Source organism: Scyliorhinus canicula, chromosome 3 (assembly GCF_902713615.1).
Source record: "Scyliorhinus canicula chromosome 3, sScyCan1.1, whole genome shotgun sequence".
NCBI classification, from domain to species: domain Eukaryota; kingdom Metazoa; phylum Chordata; class Chondrichthyes; order Carcharhiniformes; family Scyliorhinidae; genus Scyliorhinus; species Scyliorhinus canicula.
Window position 1 is genome coordinate 196,017,310 of NC_052148.1, and position 17,500 is coordinate 196,034,809.

At 47.8% G+C, this 17,500-nt stretch overlaps 1 protein-coding gene across 2 annotated transcripts in view; it reads right to left on the reverse strand.

Annotated features, from left to right (window-relative positions):
• Positions 1–17,500, reverse strand: part of prmt9 (protein arginine methyltransferase 9) — a 74,259-nt gene that overhangs the window by 21,472 nt on the left and 35,287 nt on the right. Inside the window, exons 4-7 of one of the 2 annotated variants that reach the window (XM_038791958.1) lie at positions 15,030–15,197; positions 10,176–10,278; positions 4,919–5,025; positions 381–573 (exon numbers count right to left, since the gene is read on the reverse strand). In XM_038791958.1, coding sequence (XP_038647886.1) covers positions 381–573; positions 4,919–5,025; positions 10,176–10,278; positions 15,030–15,197 — 571 coding nt within the window. Of the gene's footprint in view, positions 1–380; positions 574–4,918; positions 5,026–10,175; positions 10,279–15,029; positions 15,198–17,500 lie in introns of those variants that run through there. The other variant, XM_038791959.1, reaches the window with a different exon arrangement.

Genomic DNA, 17,500 nt, shown 5'->3' on the forward strand with positions numbered 1-17,500 from the left:
AGTAGAGGGCCATGCTCAAAAAGAGCGTAAATTGGATGGTGCTTTAACACTACAACATCAAGTATGTGATTCCCTTCAACTGTGGCAACCCAGTGACTTTCATGTGGGATCAGTGAACTGACCTGATTATTACTGACATTTTAGTTATGTGACTTTTTTGACCAGTTGGTTATCTCACCCAGGGATACAAATTTACAGTGAAACATCAAGTACTAAAGGACATTCACGCTATTGTGCCCAATTCTCCATACACATACCTTTCAAGTAAGACAGTTGGCATAAGTATGACAACAATATTAAGTACAACACGTTAAATAACAAGAGTAACAAGGAAGATTCAGACTAAGAATATGCTTTTGGAATGGAATTAGTTCTCATGCCTGTGGATTGTTGAAATCAATGGTCATGGCCTGGAAATGGTCGGTCAATGCTGTGTATCCGCCAGGAACTTGTCTCATTCTCTCGGTGGTGTAGGGTTCAGCAGTATCATCAATACAGGGTTCATTGCCAACAGGGCTGCGCCATGCTATTGCTTCATTCAAATGCAATCCACCAACCTCACTGAAGCAAACTCTGCCAAACAGGATAAGAACAAACTGTGATGCCAGATTCAGATTAACCATTCTACAATTAACTTTGCTGAACATTGTTTTATAAGTTGTGTATAGTTTTAAAAATGCCTTTAATGCTGTGAGAACTACATCTGTAACACCAGGCAGAAACAATCCTCAAAAAGTATTTTTATTTCAAATAGGTAAGTAATTTGATGCTGAAAATCACAAAATAGTTGCAATGACCACGAGGAGTGTCTTGGCATGTCTCCTTGCAGCACTTGTTCTCTTGCTGCACTCTCTATGCTGATCCTTTGATGGTGAGCATTTTCCGCCACAATGTTTATGTTAATATTGCACTAGAGCATGCAGACTTGTCCAGTCACTCTTTCCCGCTGTATGCCAGGGCTGGAAACCTGGTAACGACAAGCTCTAGGACTTTAAATCAAAGTCACAGTACATGTGGCAAGTGAAATATTGATATGGCACGACCAAATTGCTTGCCCTAACAATGGATTAGCATTTCTTTAATCCTAGTTTATTCAACACATTGGAAAATGATATCAGAGTCCTTTTAACAAGATTACTAGAGGCTGTAAATAAAAACAAAAATTTACCTTCAATTAAATCAATTAGCCAAAATGCCCAAATACTTTATGAACTCCACTTTAAACCACACATACATCAAGTTAATAGTAATTACCACCATTATGCTTGCTCTGAATTATATTTTGAACACGGTAATCTGATAATATTGCAACAACTTGCAATTCTTCTCCATCAATGGGAGGTAGCGCAGTGATCAGGAAATGCTGGCACTAGCATTGTAGATAATCACTTCAGTATGGTGCATTTAATAGAATTCAACATATTCACAGTGGAAATAACTCAATATTGGGGAGATTAACTACTCAACTAGATGTTGCTTTCACTTACTTTCAAACAAGCCAACTTGGAGTGCTTCTTTGAGGAATTCCTCAAGATTGGGTGAGAAAGAATCAACACTTTTTTAAAGAAATGGATTCTGGTTATTTAGTACATCTAACCTTTCCTTATCCACGAGTTGCGTAAATCCCAGTTAAGACTTACAGAGACATTTTATCTTAACTGCAGATGGGCTGTTCATTTTCTCCAACACAAAAATGTTGGTGTTTGGTTAACATACTATCATGTCACAAAATCTTGGTTCAAAGGCAAGCCAACCCGTTGGGTTGAAAGTTAATACAATCTGGGAATATGCAATGAGCTTGGGTAATTTTATAAAGTTACCAGTCCATAACACAAATCTATTCTTCAGCAGTAAACTGAATCACACTTACATAACATCCATATATAATTGGTGTCAAAAACATACTGGTCCAACAGAAAATGACATTAAAGGATGGAACTGAATACTGATCCAACAGAAAATGATATTAAAGGATGGAATTGAAGTCCACCACACAACTTTCTCTTCAGGAAAAATAAACCAAAAACAAAACAATTAAAATCAACAGATTGTTTCAGGAGGTGATAGCGAAGGGGGTGTTGTTTAGGAGACAATAGGGAACGGGGTGTTACTACAAACTTTGGGGCAGGCATTGATTTCCCTGTTGCTTAAGAAAGGTAAGGATGCAACGGAGTGAGAGTCGTATAGGACACAAAAGTATTGGCGAAGGTACTGGCAGGTCGGCTGGAGAAATGCCTCCCGAAGGTGATAGGTAAAGATCAGACGGGGTTTGTGAGAGGGAGGCAGCTCTTTTCAAACGTTAGGAGGGTATTGAACGTGGTTATGGCACCAGCAGAGGGGAAGGAAAGAGAGGTGGTTGTGGCATTGGACGCCGAGAAAGCGTTTGACGGGGTAGAATGGGGGTACTTGATGGCAGTTCTGGAGCGGTTCGGGATTGGACCAAGATTTGTGGACTGGGTAATGCTACTATATAAGGAGCCGAGGGCAAGTGTCCGCACAAACAACATCAGCTCGAGATACTTTTCTCTCCACTGTGGGACTAGGCAGGGATGTCCTATGTCCCTTCTGGCGTTTGCACTTGTGATTGAGCTGTTGGCCATCGCATTAACAAGTTTGGGAGCATGGAAAGGAATAGTGCAGGGGGGGGGAATAGAGCATAGGGTGTCCTTATATGCCAATAACTTGTTGTTATACATATCAGAACTGTGTGTCAATCGGGGGAATATTGGAGCTGCTACGGGTGTTTGGGTCTTTCTCGGGGTACAAATTAAATCTAGACAAGAGTTAGTATTTTGTGGTGTCTCGGTCAGAGGTGGGGACAGGGGTGGGGGGGGCTGCCATTCCGCAGGGCAGGGACTCACTTTAAATACCTGGGGGTGCAGGTTGCTCAGGAGTCGGGGGCTCCATAGGTACAACATTTCTTGTTTGGTGGGGAGAGTGAAAGCTGATCTGGCAAGATGGGATGGTCTCCCTCTGTCACTGGCAGGTTAGGTACAGGCGGTTAAAATGAACGTAATGCCGCGATTTCTGTTTATTTTCCAATGCCTGCCGATTTTCCTTCCAGAGATATTGAAGGAATGATTATAGAACATACAGTGCAGAAGGAGGCCATTCGGCCCATCAAGTCTGCACCGACCCATTTAAGCTCTCACTTCCACCCCATCCCCGTAACCCTATAATCCCTCCTAATCTTTTTGGTCACTAAGGGCAATTTATCATAGCCTATCCACCTAACCTACACATCTTTGGACTGTGGGAGGAAACAGGAGCACCCGGAGGAAACCCACGCAGACACTGGGAGAACGTGCAGACTCCGCACAGACAGTGACCCAGCGGGGAATCGAACCTGGGACCCTGGCGCTGTGAAGCCACATTGCTATCCACTTGTGCTACCCTCGTTCATATGGGGAGAGAAGGTGGCCAGAGTTAGAAAGGTGCTACTACAGAGAGCAAGGCAGGCAGGGGGTTTGGGTCTTCCGAACCTGATGTATTATTACTGGGTGGTGAATGTGGAGAAGGTGCAGAGCTGGGTCAGAGGGGTTGACTCCTAGTGGGTCAGAATGGAGGAGAGTATGTGCAGGGGGTCGGGATTGAGGGCACTAGCAACTGCCCAGCTCCCGATGGCCCCAGGGAAATAATCAGGGAGTCCGGTAATAATAGCTTCACTGAGAATTTGATATTGGTGTATCACCAACACTTCGGGTTGGGGGCAGGGTCAAGGGAAATGCCGATTCGGGGGAAACTAGATTTGAGCCAGGGAAGTGGAACAGAAATTTTCGAAAATGGGAAGAGAAGGGGATTAAGACACTACAAGATTTGTTTCTTGGGGGTTGGTTTGCAGGATTGAAGGAGCTGGGAGCGAAGTATGGGCTGGAGAAGATGGAAAGGTTTCGAAACACGCAGGTTCGAGATTTTGCCAGGAAGGAGATACAGAGCTTCCCGGTGGAGCCGGCCTCCACATTGCTGGAGGAGATGCTGACGACATGTGGACTGGAGAAGGGGGAAGTGTCGGCAGTTTACGGGGCTATTTTGAGGAGATTTTGAGGGGAGGAGAAAGCACCACTGGAAGGGATCAAAGCAAAGTGGAAGAGTTGGGACAGGTTATAGAGGAGGGGGTCTGGTGTGAGGTGCTCCAGAGAGTGAATGCCTCCACCTCGTGCACGAGATTGGGGCTGATTCGGCTGAAGGTGGTATATAGAGCACATCTTACAAGGGTGAGGATGAGCCGGCTTTTCGCGAGGTAGAAGATGTGTGTGAACGTTGCGGGGGAGGGGGGCGCAAACCACATTCAAATGTTATGGTCCTGTCCAAAGCTGGAGGATTACTGGAAGGAAGTTTTTCGGGTAATCTCTAAAGTGGTCACGTGAAACTGGACCCGAGCCCTCCGAAGGCCATATTCAGAGTGTTGGACCAGCCGGGGTTGGAAACGGGTGTGGAAGCAGATGTTGTAGCCTTCGCCTCGTTGATCGCCCGAAGGCGGATCCTGTTGGGACGGAGCGCATCCTCTCCACCCTGTGCCCTGGCATGGCGGGGGGACCTGCTGGCATTCGTGACTCTTGAAAAGGTTAAGTTTGAACTGAGGGGAAGGATGGAGGGGTTCTACAATTCATGGGGGTGGGGGGGGGGCTGTATGTGTTAATGGTGACAATGGGTGATTCCTGATTCCTTTTTGTTATTTGTTTATATTAATATGCAGGCAGTTGTTTGGGGGTTGGTGGGAGGATGGGATTGTTGTTGTTGATATGGGGATTGACATTATAGTCGTTACTGCTTATTGTTTATTGTTGGTGAGTGCAAATTTGGGAGAAAATGTGAAATAGGAGAATAAAAATATATATCTTTTAAAAAGCCAACAGATGAGCTCAATCAGACATGCAACCATTTCATTATTGCCCCCAAACATTGTCCAGAAACTAACCTGTGATGTCTGCGGATCTCTTGACACTCCACTGCCATGCCAAACACAACAGCGTGCAATGGGATGACACGGCCAAATCCTTCAGCGGGACCTTCCAGTCTTGCTGGCTGAGAAACAAAAAAAAATTGAACACCATATTTCGAAGAGGAAAACAAACTAAGTTAAAATGAAAGGATGGAGTTTCTAGGGCCGGGATTCTCCCTTACCTGGCAGGGCAGGGGGTCCCGGCGTGTTGGAATGGCGTGAACCACTCCGGCGTCGGGCCGCCCCAAAGGTGCGGAAGTCTCCCCCTGCTAACAAGTCTCCGCACCTTTAGGGGCCAAGCCCTCACACTGAGGGGCTAGGCCCACTCCACCGGCTGGCGTGAACGGCCTTTGGCGCCACACCAGCAGGGGCCAAAAGGACTTCGCCGGCCGGCGTAAGTCCGCGCATGCGCCGGAGCTGCTGATGTCAACCCGGCGCATGCGCAGGGGAGGGGGTCTCTTCCGCCTCCGCCATGGTGAAGACCATGGCGAAGGCGGAAGGAAAAAGCGTGCCCCCACGACACAGGCCCGCCCGCCGATTGGTGGGCCCCGATTGCGGGCCAGGCCACCGTGGGGGCACCCCCCCCAGGACCTCGGAGCCCGCCCGCGCCGCCTGCTCCCGCCGGTCAGGTAGGTGTTTTGATTCCCGCCGGTGGGAGAGGCTTGACAGCGGCAGGACTTTGGCCCATCACGGGCCGGAGAATCGCCGGGGGGGGGGGCTGCCAACCGGCGCGATTCCCACCCCCGCCGAATCTCCGGTGGCGGAGAATTCGGGACACGGCAGGGGCGGGATTGACGCCGGCCCCCGACGATTCTCCGACCCGGCGGAGGGTTGGAGAATCCCGCCCCAGCTCTACATTCAAAATATATTTCTGCAGATTTTCTTCCCAGACCTATACTGTAAATGTCGCCATAGTGCCAGAGGACCAGAGGCTGCTCTCGCCTTTGAGAGCTGATTGGTGGTGGTTTAACCTGAAGGTTACCACACTTCAAGCGAGGGACAAAGTTGAGAAGGCGGGGCCTTCATGAACAACCTCAGGCAGCACGGGCCTTGAACCCACGCTTTGGCATCACTCCGCATCATAAAATAGCCATCCAGCCAACTGAGCTAAGTGATCCCCAGACCTATAATCATTTGGAAGTTGTAGTTAATCTGAAAGATTGTACAGTGCAGTGAATTAGAACATTTGATATGGGTTCAAATCCAGGCCAGAGTTATGGAAGAGCGAACTTCTCGGTTGAAACTTGAGAATCTTAAATTAAACAAGTAGGGGGTGTTGGCCCAGCACAACCTATCCGTAACTTGGCATTATTTATCCACCTTGCTCAGGCGGTCCATAAAATTGGATGACAGGAGAAATGGAATGACTGCAAATGCCATAGGGACCCTCTTCTTGGGTTGTAGATAAATCATTTTATTATGGAAAAATCCATAAAGCTTTTATTCTTCATCCTGTAATTACTATACTTTCCATGACTAGGAGCCAAGCGCTGGCACTCCTCAATCTATGCCATAGTCTGACTTCTGCCTGTCCAGTGTGCTTGCTCACACCCATCACCTGCACGTGGCATGCCTGGATACGTGTACGTGTGTGTGTGTGTGTGTGTGTGAGTGTGTGGGGGGGGGGGGGGGGGGGGGGGGGATACTGTACATCTGTGTACCCTATTGCCCCAATCCCCCAATGGTGCCGCCACACTCTCCCAATCCCTGCTCCCACCCCTTTCCAACCCCCATTGCATACTCCCCCACTTCTCCTTCTCCCTCTCCCCACAGTACCCTCTCAGTGATGCTCGACATGCCTTCTGTGCTTCACCGCTGCGTCTAGGTGTCTCCCCAGGATGCACATCAAAGGTGGAGGCAGCCTTCTGCCTACCGCATCCTGTTGCCTTTGATGCTAATGGCGGGCATCCTTGTGGGCCCTGGGGACGGAGGTCCCCGTCGCACGTGCTGGTGGAACATGCCCCGCCGTGCCGTCCTGATCCGGGTGCTGATTCCGAGACGCGCCGCAGTCAGGGGGCATTGGTCTCGGGGAGCTGGTGGCCGCTGACGCCAACTCTGTAGGGTGGCTCCAGGTTGACACCCAGTGCCCCTCCTTCCAGTCAGTGTTCAAAGGGCCCTGAGGTTCACCTCAGGACGGAGGGATGGCTGGATCGAGCCCCAGCAGCCGCTAGGTCATCTGGTTCTGCCAGCCCTGGCGGCTCCCCAGTGTCTACAGCACAGTGTCGAAGTCCTTAGCGATGCTCCTCATTGACCCGAGACTGGGGCATGCTCCTTAGTGCCTCATCAAGGTCCATCTAGTAGTGGGTCACGTCTCCCAGTGACTGGGACATGCTATCGAGGGGCTCAGCCATGGCTGTCACTGATTGAGCTACGCCTTGAACACCTCCATTCATGCTGCTGACGTTGTGCACCAGGGTCTCCACTGCATCGCCACCCTAGCAGTGTTGGCCTCGGTGCCACACATTGTCAGCGGCATCTCCAGTCCCCATATCCTCTGGTGCTCCTCCAAGCGGCTATGGACCTGCTGGAGTGTCGCTGACATTCCCCTCTGAATATCACAGCAGCACCCTAGTATCTGCATAAGCTCTGGGTAAACCTGGTCCAGAAGCTCAGCATTTGACTGGGAACCAGCTGACCCCAACTGCTGTCTCGCCTGGGCATTCCTGCCTCCACAGGATGTGCATCAACAACTGTGTGGTGCTCACCAGATTGTGCCCCAGAAACCCGTCCACGACTGTCTTCCACCGAGGTTTGTGTCTCTGCACTGGTGAAGAGTGGGGATAACTGCTCTACCGCGAATACTGGGGTGTCCTCGGAGCTCCCCTTAGAGGGCCAGCACCGTCAGATGGAGATCCTGCAGGTTAATTGACATGTGGTCAGTGGGAAGGATGGGTCAGTCTGTATGGCATTAACAACTCACATGTGACAGGTCATCTGTGTGGGGCACCAGAGGAACCTCACCTCTTTGCGGTACACCAACCTCTAGGTCGGTGACAGATCTGTCTTCGACCACCCCCGTGACCTCCAGGGCCTATTCCCACAGGGACGAGGACTCTGATGTCCGGCACACCACCGCTCGTCTGGGCCCTCTCCAGTCTGTTGTGGGCCAACTTCTCCTACAGGGTCAGAGAGGGGGCATCATAAGCTTCATGTGTCATTGGTCACGGAGGTGGGTTTTGGTGGGAGGAGAAAGACTTGGGAATGTGTGGAGGGGGGTGGACAGAGTATACAGGGGTGGGATGTATGGGGAGGGGAGGGGGCAGGTTGGTGGCCTGGGCAGCAATGCTGGACATGGGTGGGCCAGGGCACCGAATGGTGCTGGGAGGGGGCAGTGCCAGCCACATGCTCGTGTGTGAGGGGAGTCGGGGGGCCGGTGCCAACCCACCCTTCCGGTCCGGTGGAGGTCCTTACAGCACTGGGTGCCAGTTCCCCTGGTGACGCTCCCCAAGCTGACGGCTGCTGCCACTTCCTCCCAGGCAGCACCGGCTGATCCTCCAAGCCTCTCGAGGGAACAGGGTATCCCATCTGGCCCCTACCTTGTTCAACAGTCTGGCCAGGCATCCCCGAATCGTGGAGCTGGTCTCCTCAGTGGCACGGCTGTGAGCTGTGTGGCGTCGGATGTGCAGGAGCAGTTTAAATGCTGCACTCCCTTGTTAGCAGGGGGCTGACGAGCACAGACCCAGCGAATCAGCCGGCAGGACTGTCATTTGCGGCATGAAGCCTGAGGTGCCTCGTCATGTGGTCCAATTAACATTTTCTAGCGGTGATGACCTCGCCAAGCCGAGCATTGTGAAGTTCCCGGCAGTTCCCATTTGCCACCACACTTAGAAACTCTTCCATTAAATCGCGGCCCGACGACTCCAAAAGTTGACATTGTTTTCCGCCACAGATGCTGCCTATTTGCTGAGTTTTTCCAGATTTTTGTGTTCCCCTCCATCTCCTTTGCTCCAAGGTTAACAACCCCAGCTTCCCCAGCCTAACCTGTGCTAAAATTCCTCATTCCTGAAGCCATTCTGGTAAATCTTTTCTGTTATGACGATGATAACACAACTTAAGTGGTATTACTGTACTTCACAAAACAGGGCTAACAGCTAACAACAACTGTTGACAGAATTCTGTTTGAACTAGCTTCATAGCCAGAAGCTGCAATTACTAAAATTAACTTCAGCTTCCTTTATGAGAATGTTTTATAGCCCATTTGTATTTTCAGATAGATGGAAGCGATCTTGTGCCACAATTCAAAGAAGAGCAGGAGTTTTGCCTTGTGCCCTACACTATTACTTTCCCAATCAGAGCGACTGAAAACAAGTTAATCAATTATTCACCTGATCATGTTGTTTATGGGACTTTGCTGTGTGCAAACTATATGTCATATTTACATTTCAATAGGGCGGCACGGTGGTGCAGTGGTTAGCACTGCTGCCTCACAGTGCCGAGGACCCGGGTTTGATCCACGTGGAGTTTGCACATTCTCCCCGTGTCCACGTGGGTCTCACCCCACAACCCAAAGATGTGCAGAGTAGATGGATTGGCCAGGCTAAATTGCCCCTTAATTGGATAAAATAATTGAGTACTCTAAATTTATTTAAATATATATATATGTTTCAATATTTACATTTCAATTAAATAATTTATTATTTATGAAGTATTGATGATATGAAAGGTGCTATGTAAGTGCAAGTAAACTTAATAATACAAAGCTCCTCATTTTGGTATACAATTGCATTCTGAATCATTGCAGATTATTTTACACGTTTTTAAAAAATCATTACATGTTCTCTGCATGCCTACTGCCTCCCATCCCTTTATCAAGTGCAAGGTTTTCAGTTGTCGTAAACTATCTTAGCGACAATACTCTGCTAATTTCTTAATATTTTACTGTTATGGTCTGTACTACATCATGGTAATGTTACTGCATTAAAAGGTTCAACATGCTTGGCTCCCAATAACTATTATAAAGGGCAGAAATACTTCACACACACTTCGAACAATTTTTGGGTAAACTATGTAATTAATTCAGGTAATTCTAGTCAGCACCAACCTTCAATGGGAATAAATAAATGTTATTTTGTGAGAAACAAAATTAAATATAACTTTGACAATCATATTCAAAAAGTAGTACCATCAAACAGAAAAAGGAAAGAATAAGTATGAGACTGCAGGGCTGTATTTGATACTGGAGCATCAAACATTATTGTTGCAATATTAGGTTACTATTGTATTAAAAACACACCCTTGGTGGTAGAAGAAGGTGTTGCCACGCATGTATTAAACTCTCCACAATTCCTTCACCAAACAGCCCAGCATCCACAGTCTCAGTGACAACAAGCGACACCCTGAGGACAAAATAGGAAAGCTTTGAAACATATCTACAGGTGATAAGGGCCAAAATTCTTGTCTTTTCTAATTATATTAAATGCACCGATGTGACTATAAAGTGAAAACAGAATACTGCGGATGTTGGAAACCTGAAAAAAAAACAGGAAATGCTGGAAAATCTCAGCAGACCTGGCAGCATCTGTGGAGAGAGAAACAGAGTTAACGTTCCAAGTCCAGAAGAGGGGGCTGCCTGACTTGCAGGCATTGGGGAGCCAGGAACAAAGAACAAAGAAAGGTTCAGCACAGGAACAGGCCCTTCGGCCCTCCAAGCCTGTGCCAACCATGCTGCCCATCTAAACCAAAATCTTCTACACTTCCTGGGTCCGTATCCCTCTATTCCCATCTTATTCATGTATTTGTCAAGGTGCCCCTTAAATGTCACTATCGTCCCTGCTTCCACCACCTCCTCCGGCAGTGAGTTACAGGCACCCACTACCCTCTGTGTAAAACATTTGCCTCACACATTGCACCTTAAACCTATGCCCCCGAGTAATTGACCCCTCTACCCTGGGGAAAAGCCTCTGACTATCCACTCTGTCTATGCCCCTCATAATTTTGTAGACCTCTATCAGGTCGTCCCTCAACCTCTGTCATTCCAGTGAGAACAAATCGAGTTTATTCAACCGCTCTTCATAGCTAATGCCCTCCAGACCAGGCAACATCCTGGTAAATCTTTTCTGCACCCTCTCTAAAGCCTCCACATCCTTCTGGTAGTGTGGCGACCAGAATTGAACACTATACTCCAAGTGTGGCCTAACTAAGGTTCTATACAGCTGCACCATGACTTGCCAATTCTTATACTCAATGCCCCGGCCAATGAAGGCAAGCATGCCGTATGCCTTCTTGACTACCTTCTCCACCTGTATTGCCCCTTTCAGTGACCTGTGGACCTGTACACATAGATCTCTCTGACTGTCAATACTCTTGAGGGTTCTACCATTCACTGTATATTCCCTACCTGCATTAGACCTTCCAAAATACATTACCTCATATTTGTCCGGATTAAACTCCATCTGCCATCTCTCTGCCCAAGTCTCCAAACAATCTAAATCCTGCTGTATCCTCTGACAGTCCTCATCGCTATCCGCAATTCCAACAACCTTTGTGTCGTCTGCAAACTTACTAATCAGACCAGTTACATTTTCCTCCAAATCATTTATATATACTGTGAACAGCAAAGGTCCCAGCACTGATCCCTGCGGAACACCACTAGTCACAGCCCTCCAATTAGAAAAGCACCCTTCCATTGCTATTCTCTGTCTTCTATGACCTAGCCAGTTCTGTATCCACCTTGCCAGCTCACCCCTGATCCCGAGTGACTTCACCTTTTGTACCAGTCTACCATGAGGGACCTTGTCAAAGGCCTTACTGAAGTCCATATAGACAACATCCACTGCCCTACCTGCATCAAACATCTTTGTGACCTCTTCGAAAAACTCTTATCAAGTTAGTGAGACTCAACCTCCCCTTCACAAACCATGCTGCCTCTCGCTAATATGTCCATTTGCTTCCAAATGGGAGGAGATCCTGTCTTGAAGAATTCCCTCCAGTAATTTCCCTACCATTGACGTAAGGCTCACCAGCCTGTAGTTCCCTGGGTCATCCTTGCTACCCTTCTTAAACAAAGGAACAACGTTAGCTATTCTCCAGTCCTCCGGGACATCACCAGAAGACAATGAGCATGCAAAGATTTCTGTCAAGGCCTCAGCAATTTACTTTCTAGCCTCCTTCAGTATTCTGGGCATATCCCATCAGGCCCTGGGGACTTATCTACCGTAATATTTTTCAAGACGCCCAACACCTCGTCTTTTTGGATCTCAATGTGACCCAGGCTATCTACACACCCTTCTCCAGACTCAACATCCACCAATTCCTTCTCTTTGGTGAATACTGATGCAAAGTATTCATTTAGTACCTCGCCCATTTCCTCTGGCTCCACACATAGATTCCCTTGCTTATCCTTCAATGGGCCAACCCTTTCCTTGGCTACCCTCTTGCTTTTTATGTACGTGTAGAAAGCCTTGGGATTTTCCTTAACTCTATTTATCATTGACTTTTCGTGACCTCTTCTAGCCCTCCTAACTGCTTGCTTAAGTTCCTTCCTATGTTCCTTATATTCCACACAGACTTCATCTGTTCCCAGCCTTCAAGCCCTGACAAATGCCTCCTTTTTATTTTTGACGAGGCCTATAATATCTCTCGTTATCCAAGGTTCCCGAAATTTGCCGTATTTATCCTTCTTCCGCACAGGAACATGCCGGTCCTGAATTCCTTTCAACTGACATTTGAAAGCCTCCCACATGTCAGATGTTGATTTACCCTCAAACATCCGCCCCCAATCTAAGTTCTTCAGTTCTCGCCTAATATTGTTATAATTAGTCTTCCCCCAATTTAGCACATTCACCCTAGGACCACTCTTATCCTTGTCCACCAGCACTTTAAAACTTACTGAATTGTGGTCACTGTTCCCAAAATGCTCCCCTACTGAAACTTCTACCACCTGGCTGGGCTCATTCCCTAATACCAAGTCCAGTACAGCCCCTAGTTTGGCTATCTACATATTGTTTTAAGAAGCCCTCCTGGATGCTCCTTACAAACTCTGCTCCGTCTAAGCCCCCAGCACTAAATGAGTCCCAGTCAATATTGGGGAAGTTGAAGTCTCCCATCACAACAACCCTGTTGTTTTTACTAGTTTCCAAAATCTTCTCCCTATCTGCTCCTCTATCTCCCGCAGGCTGTTGGGAGGCCTGTAGTAAACCCCCAACATTGTGACTGCACCCTTCTTATTCCTGATCTCTACCCATATAGCCTCACTGCCCTCTGATGTGTCCTCCCGCAGTACAGCTGGCCCTATTCCCTAGTTCTCCCTCAATGCTTTCACCTTCTGACCTATTGCTCCGGTACCCATCCCCCTGCCATACTAGTTTAAACCCTCCCGTGTGACACAAGCAAACCTCGCAGCCAGGATATTTATGCCTCTCCAGTTTAGATGCAACCCGTCCTTCTTATACAGGTCACACCTGCCCCGGAAGAGCTCCCAGAGGTCCAGATAACAGAAACCCTCCCTCCTACACCAGCTGTTTAGCCACATGTTTAGCTGCTCTATCTTCCTATTTCTAGCCTCACTGGCACGTGGCGCAGGGAGCAATCTCGAGATTACAACCCTAGAGGTCCTGCCTTTTAACTTTCTGCCTAGCTCCCTGAACTCCTGCTGCAGGACCTCATGCCCTTTCCTGCCTATGTCATTTGTACCAATATGTACAATGACCTCTTCCTGTTTGCCCTCTCCCTTCAGGATGCCCGCTACCCATTCGGAGACATCCTGGACCCTGGCACCAGGGAGGCAACATACCATCCTGGAGTCTCTTTCATGTCCACAGAAGCGCCTATCTGTGCCCCTAATTATAGAGTCCCCTATGGCTATTGCTCTTCTACAATTTGACCCTCTCTGCTGAACATCAGAGCCAGCTGTGGTGCCACTGGTCTGGCTGCTGCTGTTTTCCCCTAATAGGCTATCCCCCTGACAGTATCCAAAGGGGTATGCCTGTTCGAGGGGGACAACTAACAGGGGATTCCTACACTGACTGCCTGCCCCTTCTGGTAGTCACGCATTTCTCTGCCTGCACCTTGGGTGTGACCACATTTATATCACTGCTATCTCCGACGCTTTCCGCCACCTGCATGCTCCTAAGTGCATCCCAACTGCTGCTCCAACCGAACCATGCGGTCTGTGAGGAGCTCCAGTTGGGTGCACTTTCTGCAGATGAAGCCATCCGGGATGCTGGAAGCCTCCCGGACCTGCCACATCTCACAGTCAGAGCACTGCACCCCTCTAATTGGCATTGCGTCAATTAATTAGTAAATTTAAAAAACATTTTTTTTTATTTTTTCAAGTTACTGTTAACTATATGTTAACATATAGGACAGATACCACCCATTCGCTGCTTCTTCCCATGCCACCAAGCTGACAGCCCTGACACCTAAAGCTGAATCCCAGCCTTGTCTCTGAAACTGTGACGAGCTGATGTTGCTCAGGGTTAACTCCTGAGGGCTAATTAGTCTCACCTGCATGAAGCTCAGGAGTCTAATTGGGCACAAATGGTTTCTCCTTCAGGGAAAAGCAGCTAATAGGCACCCCGATTCGTCAGACTGGAGAATTCAGAGAGCTCATAGGTGGCATCCGTTCATATTTAGGCTGACTGGATTGCTAATCCTCAAGTGGACCATATTCATGCAAATCAGATATGCGCAATTTCTGGGCCTGAACCTGATTGCGTCATCAAGTGACTGGGAAGATCCGATTAGAAATCGCTCCAGCTCAAATCCTGTATTTTGTATTTTCTAACTAGTTTGTTTGAGTAACTCAATGACAATAATTTTAAGACTTCTAATACTATTTAGATTGTTTATCGTCTCACCAATGCAATGCATATTTGTCAATCTGTGAATAAGCCTGCCCAATAATTAGTCTATCGGAAAGATTATGACTGATACTGCCAGTTTTCTGAAATGATTCAAGATACAGCTAAATTGTCCACAAAAACAATATGAAATTCATTATAAATGGGACAATGTTTCTTTCCACAGTATGCAATCTTCCATATTTATGGCTTTTGGCTGTGGTGTGAATTTATAAACTTGGCAGAGCTTTGAAAGAAAATAGATAGCAAGCATGGAAGTATTTTTGTGAGACTGTGATAGGGCATACCTGTTGGAGAGATCTTTAGGTACTTCCATATCTAATGATTTCATGTGCAGAATCTTGATCTCCCCTGCCATCTGATTGGAAGCTACCACTTCACAGGCAAGTTCATACATAGTCTTGGACAGGTCACATGCATACACATGAGAAGCTCCAGCCGTTCTTGCAAACATACTGAATGGTAGGGAACAAAAAGTCACAAACATTAGGGGTGAGATCAAATGGCCACATTGTGCCAGAAAAGCAACACTCCATGGTCCAATGTGGCTGATAGAAGCCGGCAACCTCGCGCCCAGGATCTACCCGGCTCGCAACGCCTCACGGGACATTGCATTCTAAATCCCGCGCATTGAGGGTGGGATCACTTTTTGGCAAATCTGCATATTAGAGTGAGACAGATAGCCTCACTAATATGCACTTTCCCGAGGCTTTGGGATCCTTGCCCTTCACCTCAGAGACCTCAGGCAAGCGCTGTCCAGTAGTGGTCTCCACAAACGGGGACCAGATAGAACGGTACTCATGGGGACCTCACAGGGGAGTCCAAAAGTAAGCTTCATGCCGGCAGATCGGGAAACTGCTGGAGGTCAGCATGAAACAAGCCAATGGAATGAAAGTAAGGCCCAACGGAATCTCTTCCTCCTCACCCCCCCTCCCTCCCTCTCTCCTCCCCCCCCCCCCCCCCCAACCCCTCCTCCTCCTTGACATCGGTGAGAAAACACGCTGTCCAGAACACAACTGCAACAACTTGCCACGCAGAAGTCTGGACTTACCTGAACAATGCCTGGGGCTGTCTCCAGAGTTTGGGCTGGGGACTGCCAGCAACCCTGAACCTGGGAACACCACAGCAGTTTGTGGGGATGGGGCAGAATTTTCGATGCAATGTCATGAGGAGGTTCATCTTGTTGCCTCAGAGTGTTCTAGGCATCCACAATCTATTCAGGAGGCCTTTCTTCTTTTTTCAATGATGGGTCAGCGATGTTGGGCACCTTATTAGTAGGGAACCCAGATTTATTTTTTTCACTTAGAGTACTCTAAATTGGAAAATTATTTTTTCCAATTAAGGAGCAATTTAGCGTGTCCAATCCACCTGCCCTGCACATCTTTAGATTGTGGGGCCGAAACCCAAGCAAACAGGGGGAGAATGGGCAAACCCCACACGACAGTGGCCCAGAGCCGAATCGAACCTGGGACCTTGGTGCCGTGAGGCAGCAGTTCTATCCACTGCGCCACCGTGCTGCCCTGGGGACCCAGAAATGATGGCAAGCCTCATGCCATCATGCCTGCCCGCCACACAACACGACACAAAACCTCTGGATGCTTAATTAATGAGGTTGGAGTTGGAAGATACGGCATGGTTTCCTGCTGGCCTCCACAGTGGGAAACACTCCAAGTTCCTGCCCCGCCACAGGTCTTGTCCCCAGTGAAAGAATTCTGGCCACGGTCTTCAATCCCCACCACAAATTCCACTGCCTAACCATCGACTCCATCCCTCTCCCTGTGTGGGACACAAGGCTGAACCAGGCCGTTCAAAATCCTGGCGTCTTATTTGACCGTGAGATGAACTTCCAACCCCATATGTTCAAATTTTAAGAAAGCATTTGACAGTATTGTATTAAAGACTGGTTAACATAATTGGGGCTCATGGAATAGAAAATTGGGTTCAGGACAAAAAAACAGCACCTTGCAGTAAATGGTTGTTTTTCAAAATTGAGGATGGTCGTCAGTGGTGTTCCCCAAGGGTTAGCTTCTTTTGATATATATAAATAACTTGGATATTGGAATAGAGTCAAATTTCAAAATTTGTTAATGATACCAAGGTGTGGGTAGCACTGTGGCACAGTGGTTAGCACCGCTGTCTCACGGCATGCAGGATCCAGGTTCGATCTGGCCCCGGGTCACTGTCCGTGTGGAGTTTGCACATTCACCCTGTGTCTGCGTGGGTCTCGCCCCCCCAACCCAAAAAGGTGTGCAGGTTAGGTCAATTGGCCACGCTAAATTGCCCCTTAATTGGAAAAAAAAAAGAATTGGGTACTCTAAATTTATTTTTAAAAATGATGCCACAATGTAACTCCCTTCTCTTCCTCGGTGTATAGTATGTACACTTCCACATTGTTGACAATGTTAAGCAATAACTTAAGGAATGGGTGCACAACTGAACAGACTTCTGGACTAAGAATCTGTGAGAGAGTTTAACCTCTGTGTCAATTCCATATCACAATATTGCTTTGGCATCTGTTAATGAGTTCCTTCAAAGAAAAGCCAAATATTTATGCGCAGGGGGAAGGGAAGATGGTAGTTACTTTACATTGCAGCACCATTATCTCACTATTTACAACTTCGGAAAACTTAAAATCTTATATGCCTGGATTTTTAAATTCTTGGCAGGGTGAGGGAAGCAGAATGGAAACCGAGTGGTCCACACACTCCTGTCATCTCAGCACGATGAATCAAGTTTCAAGCATCAGGGCCAATTAGCA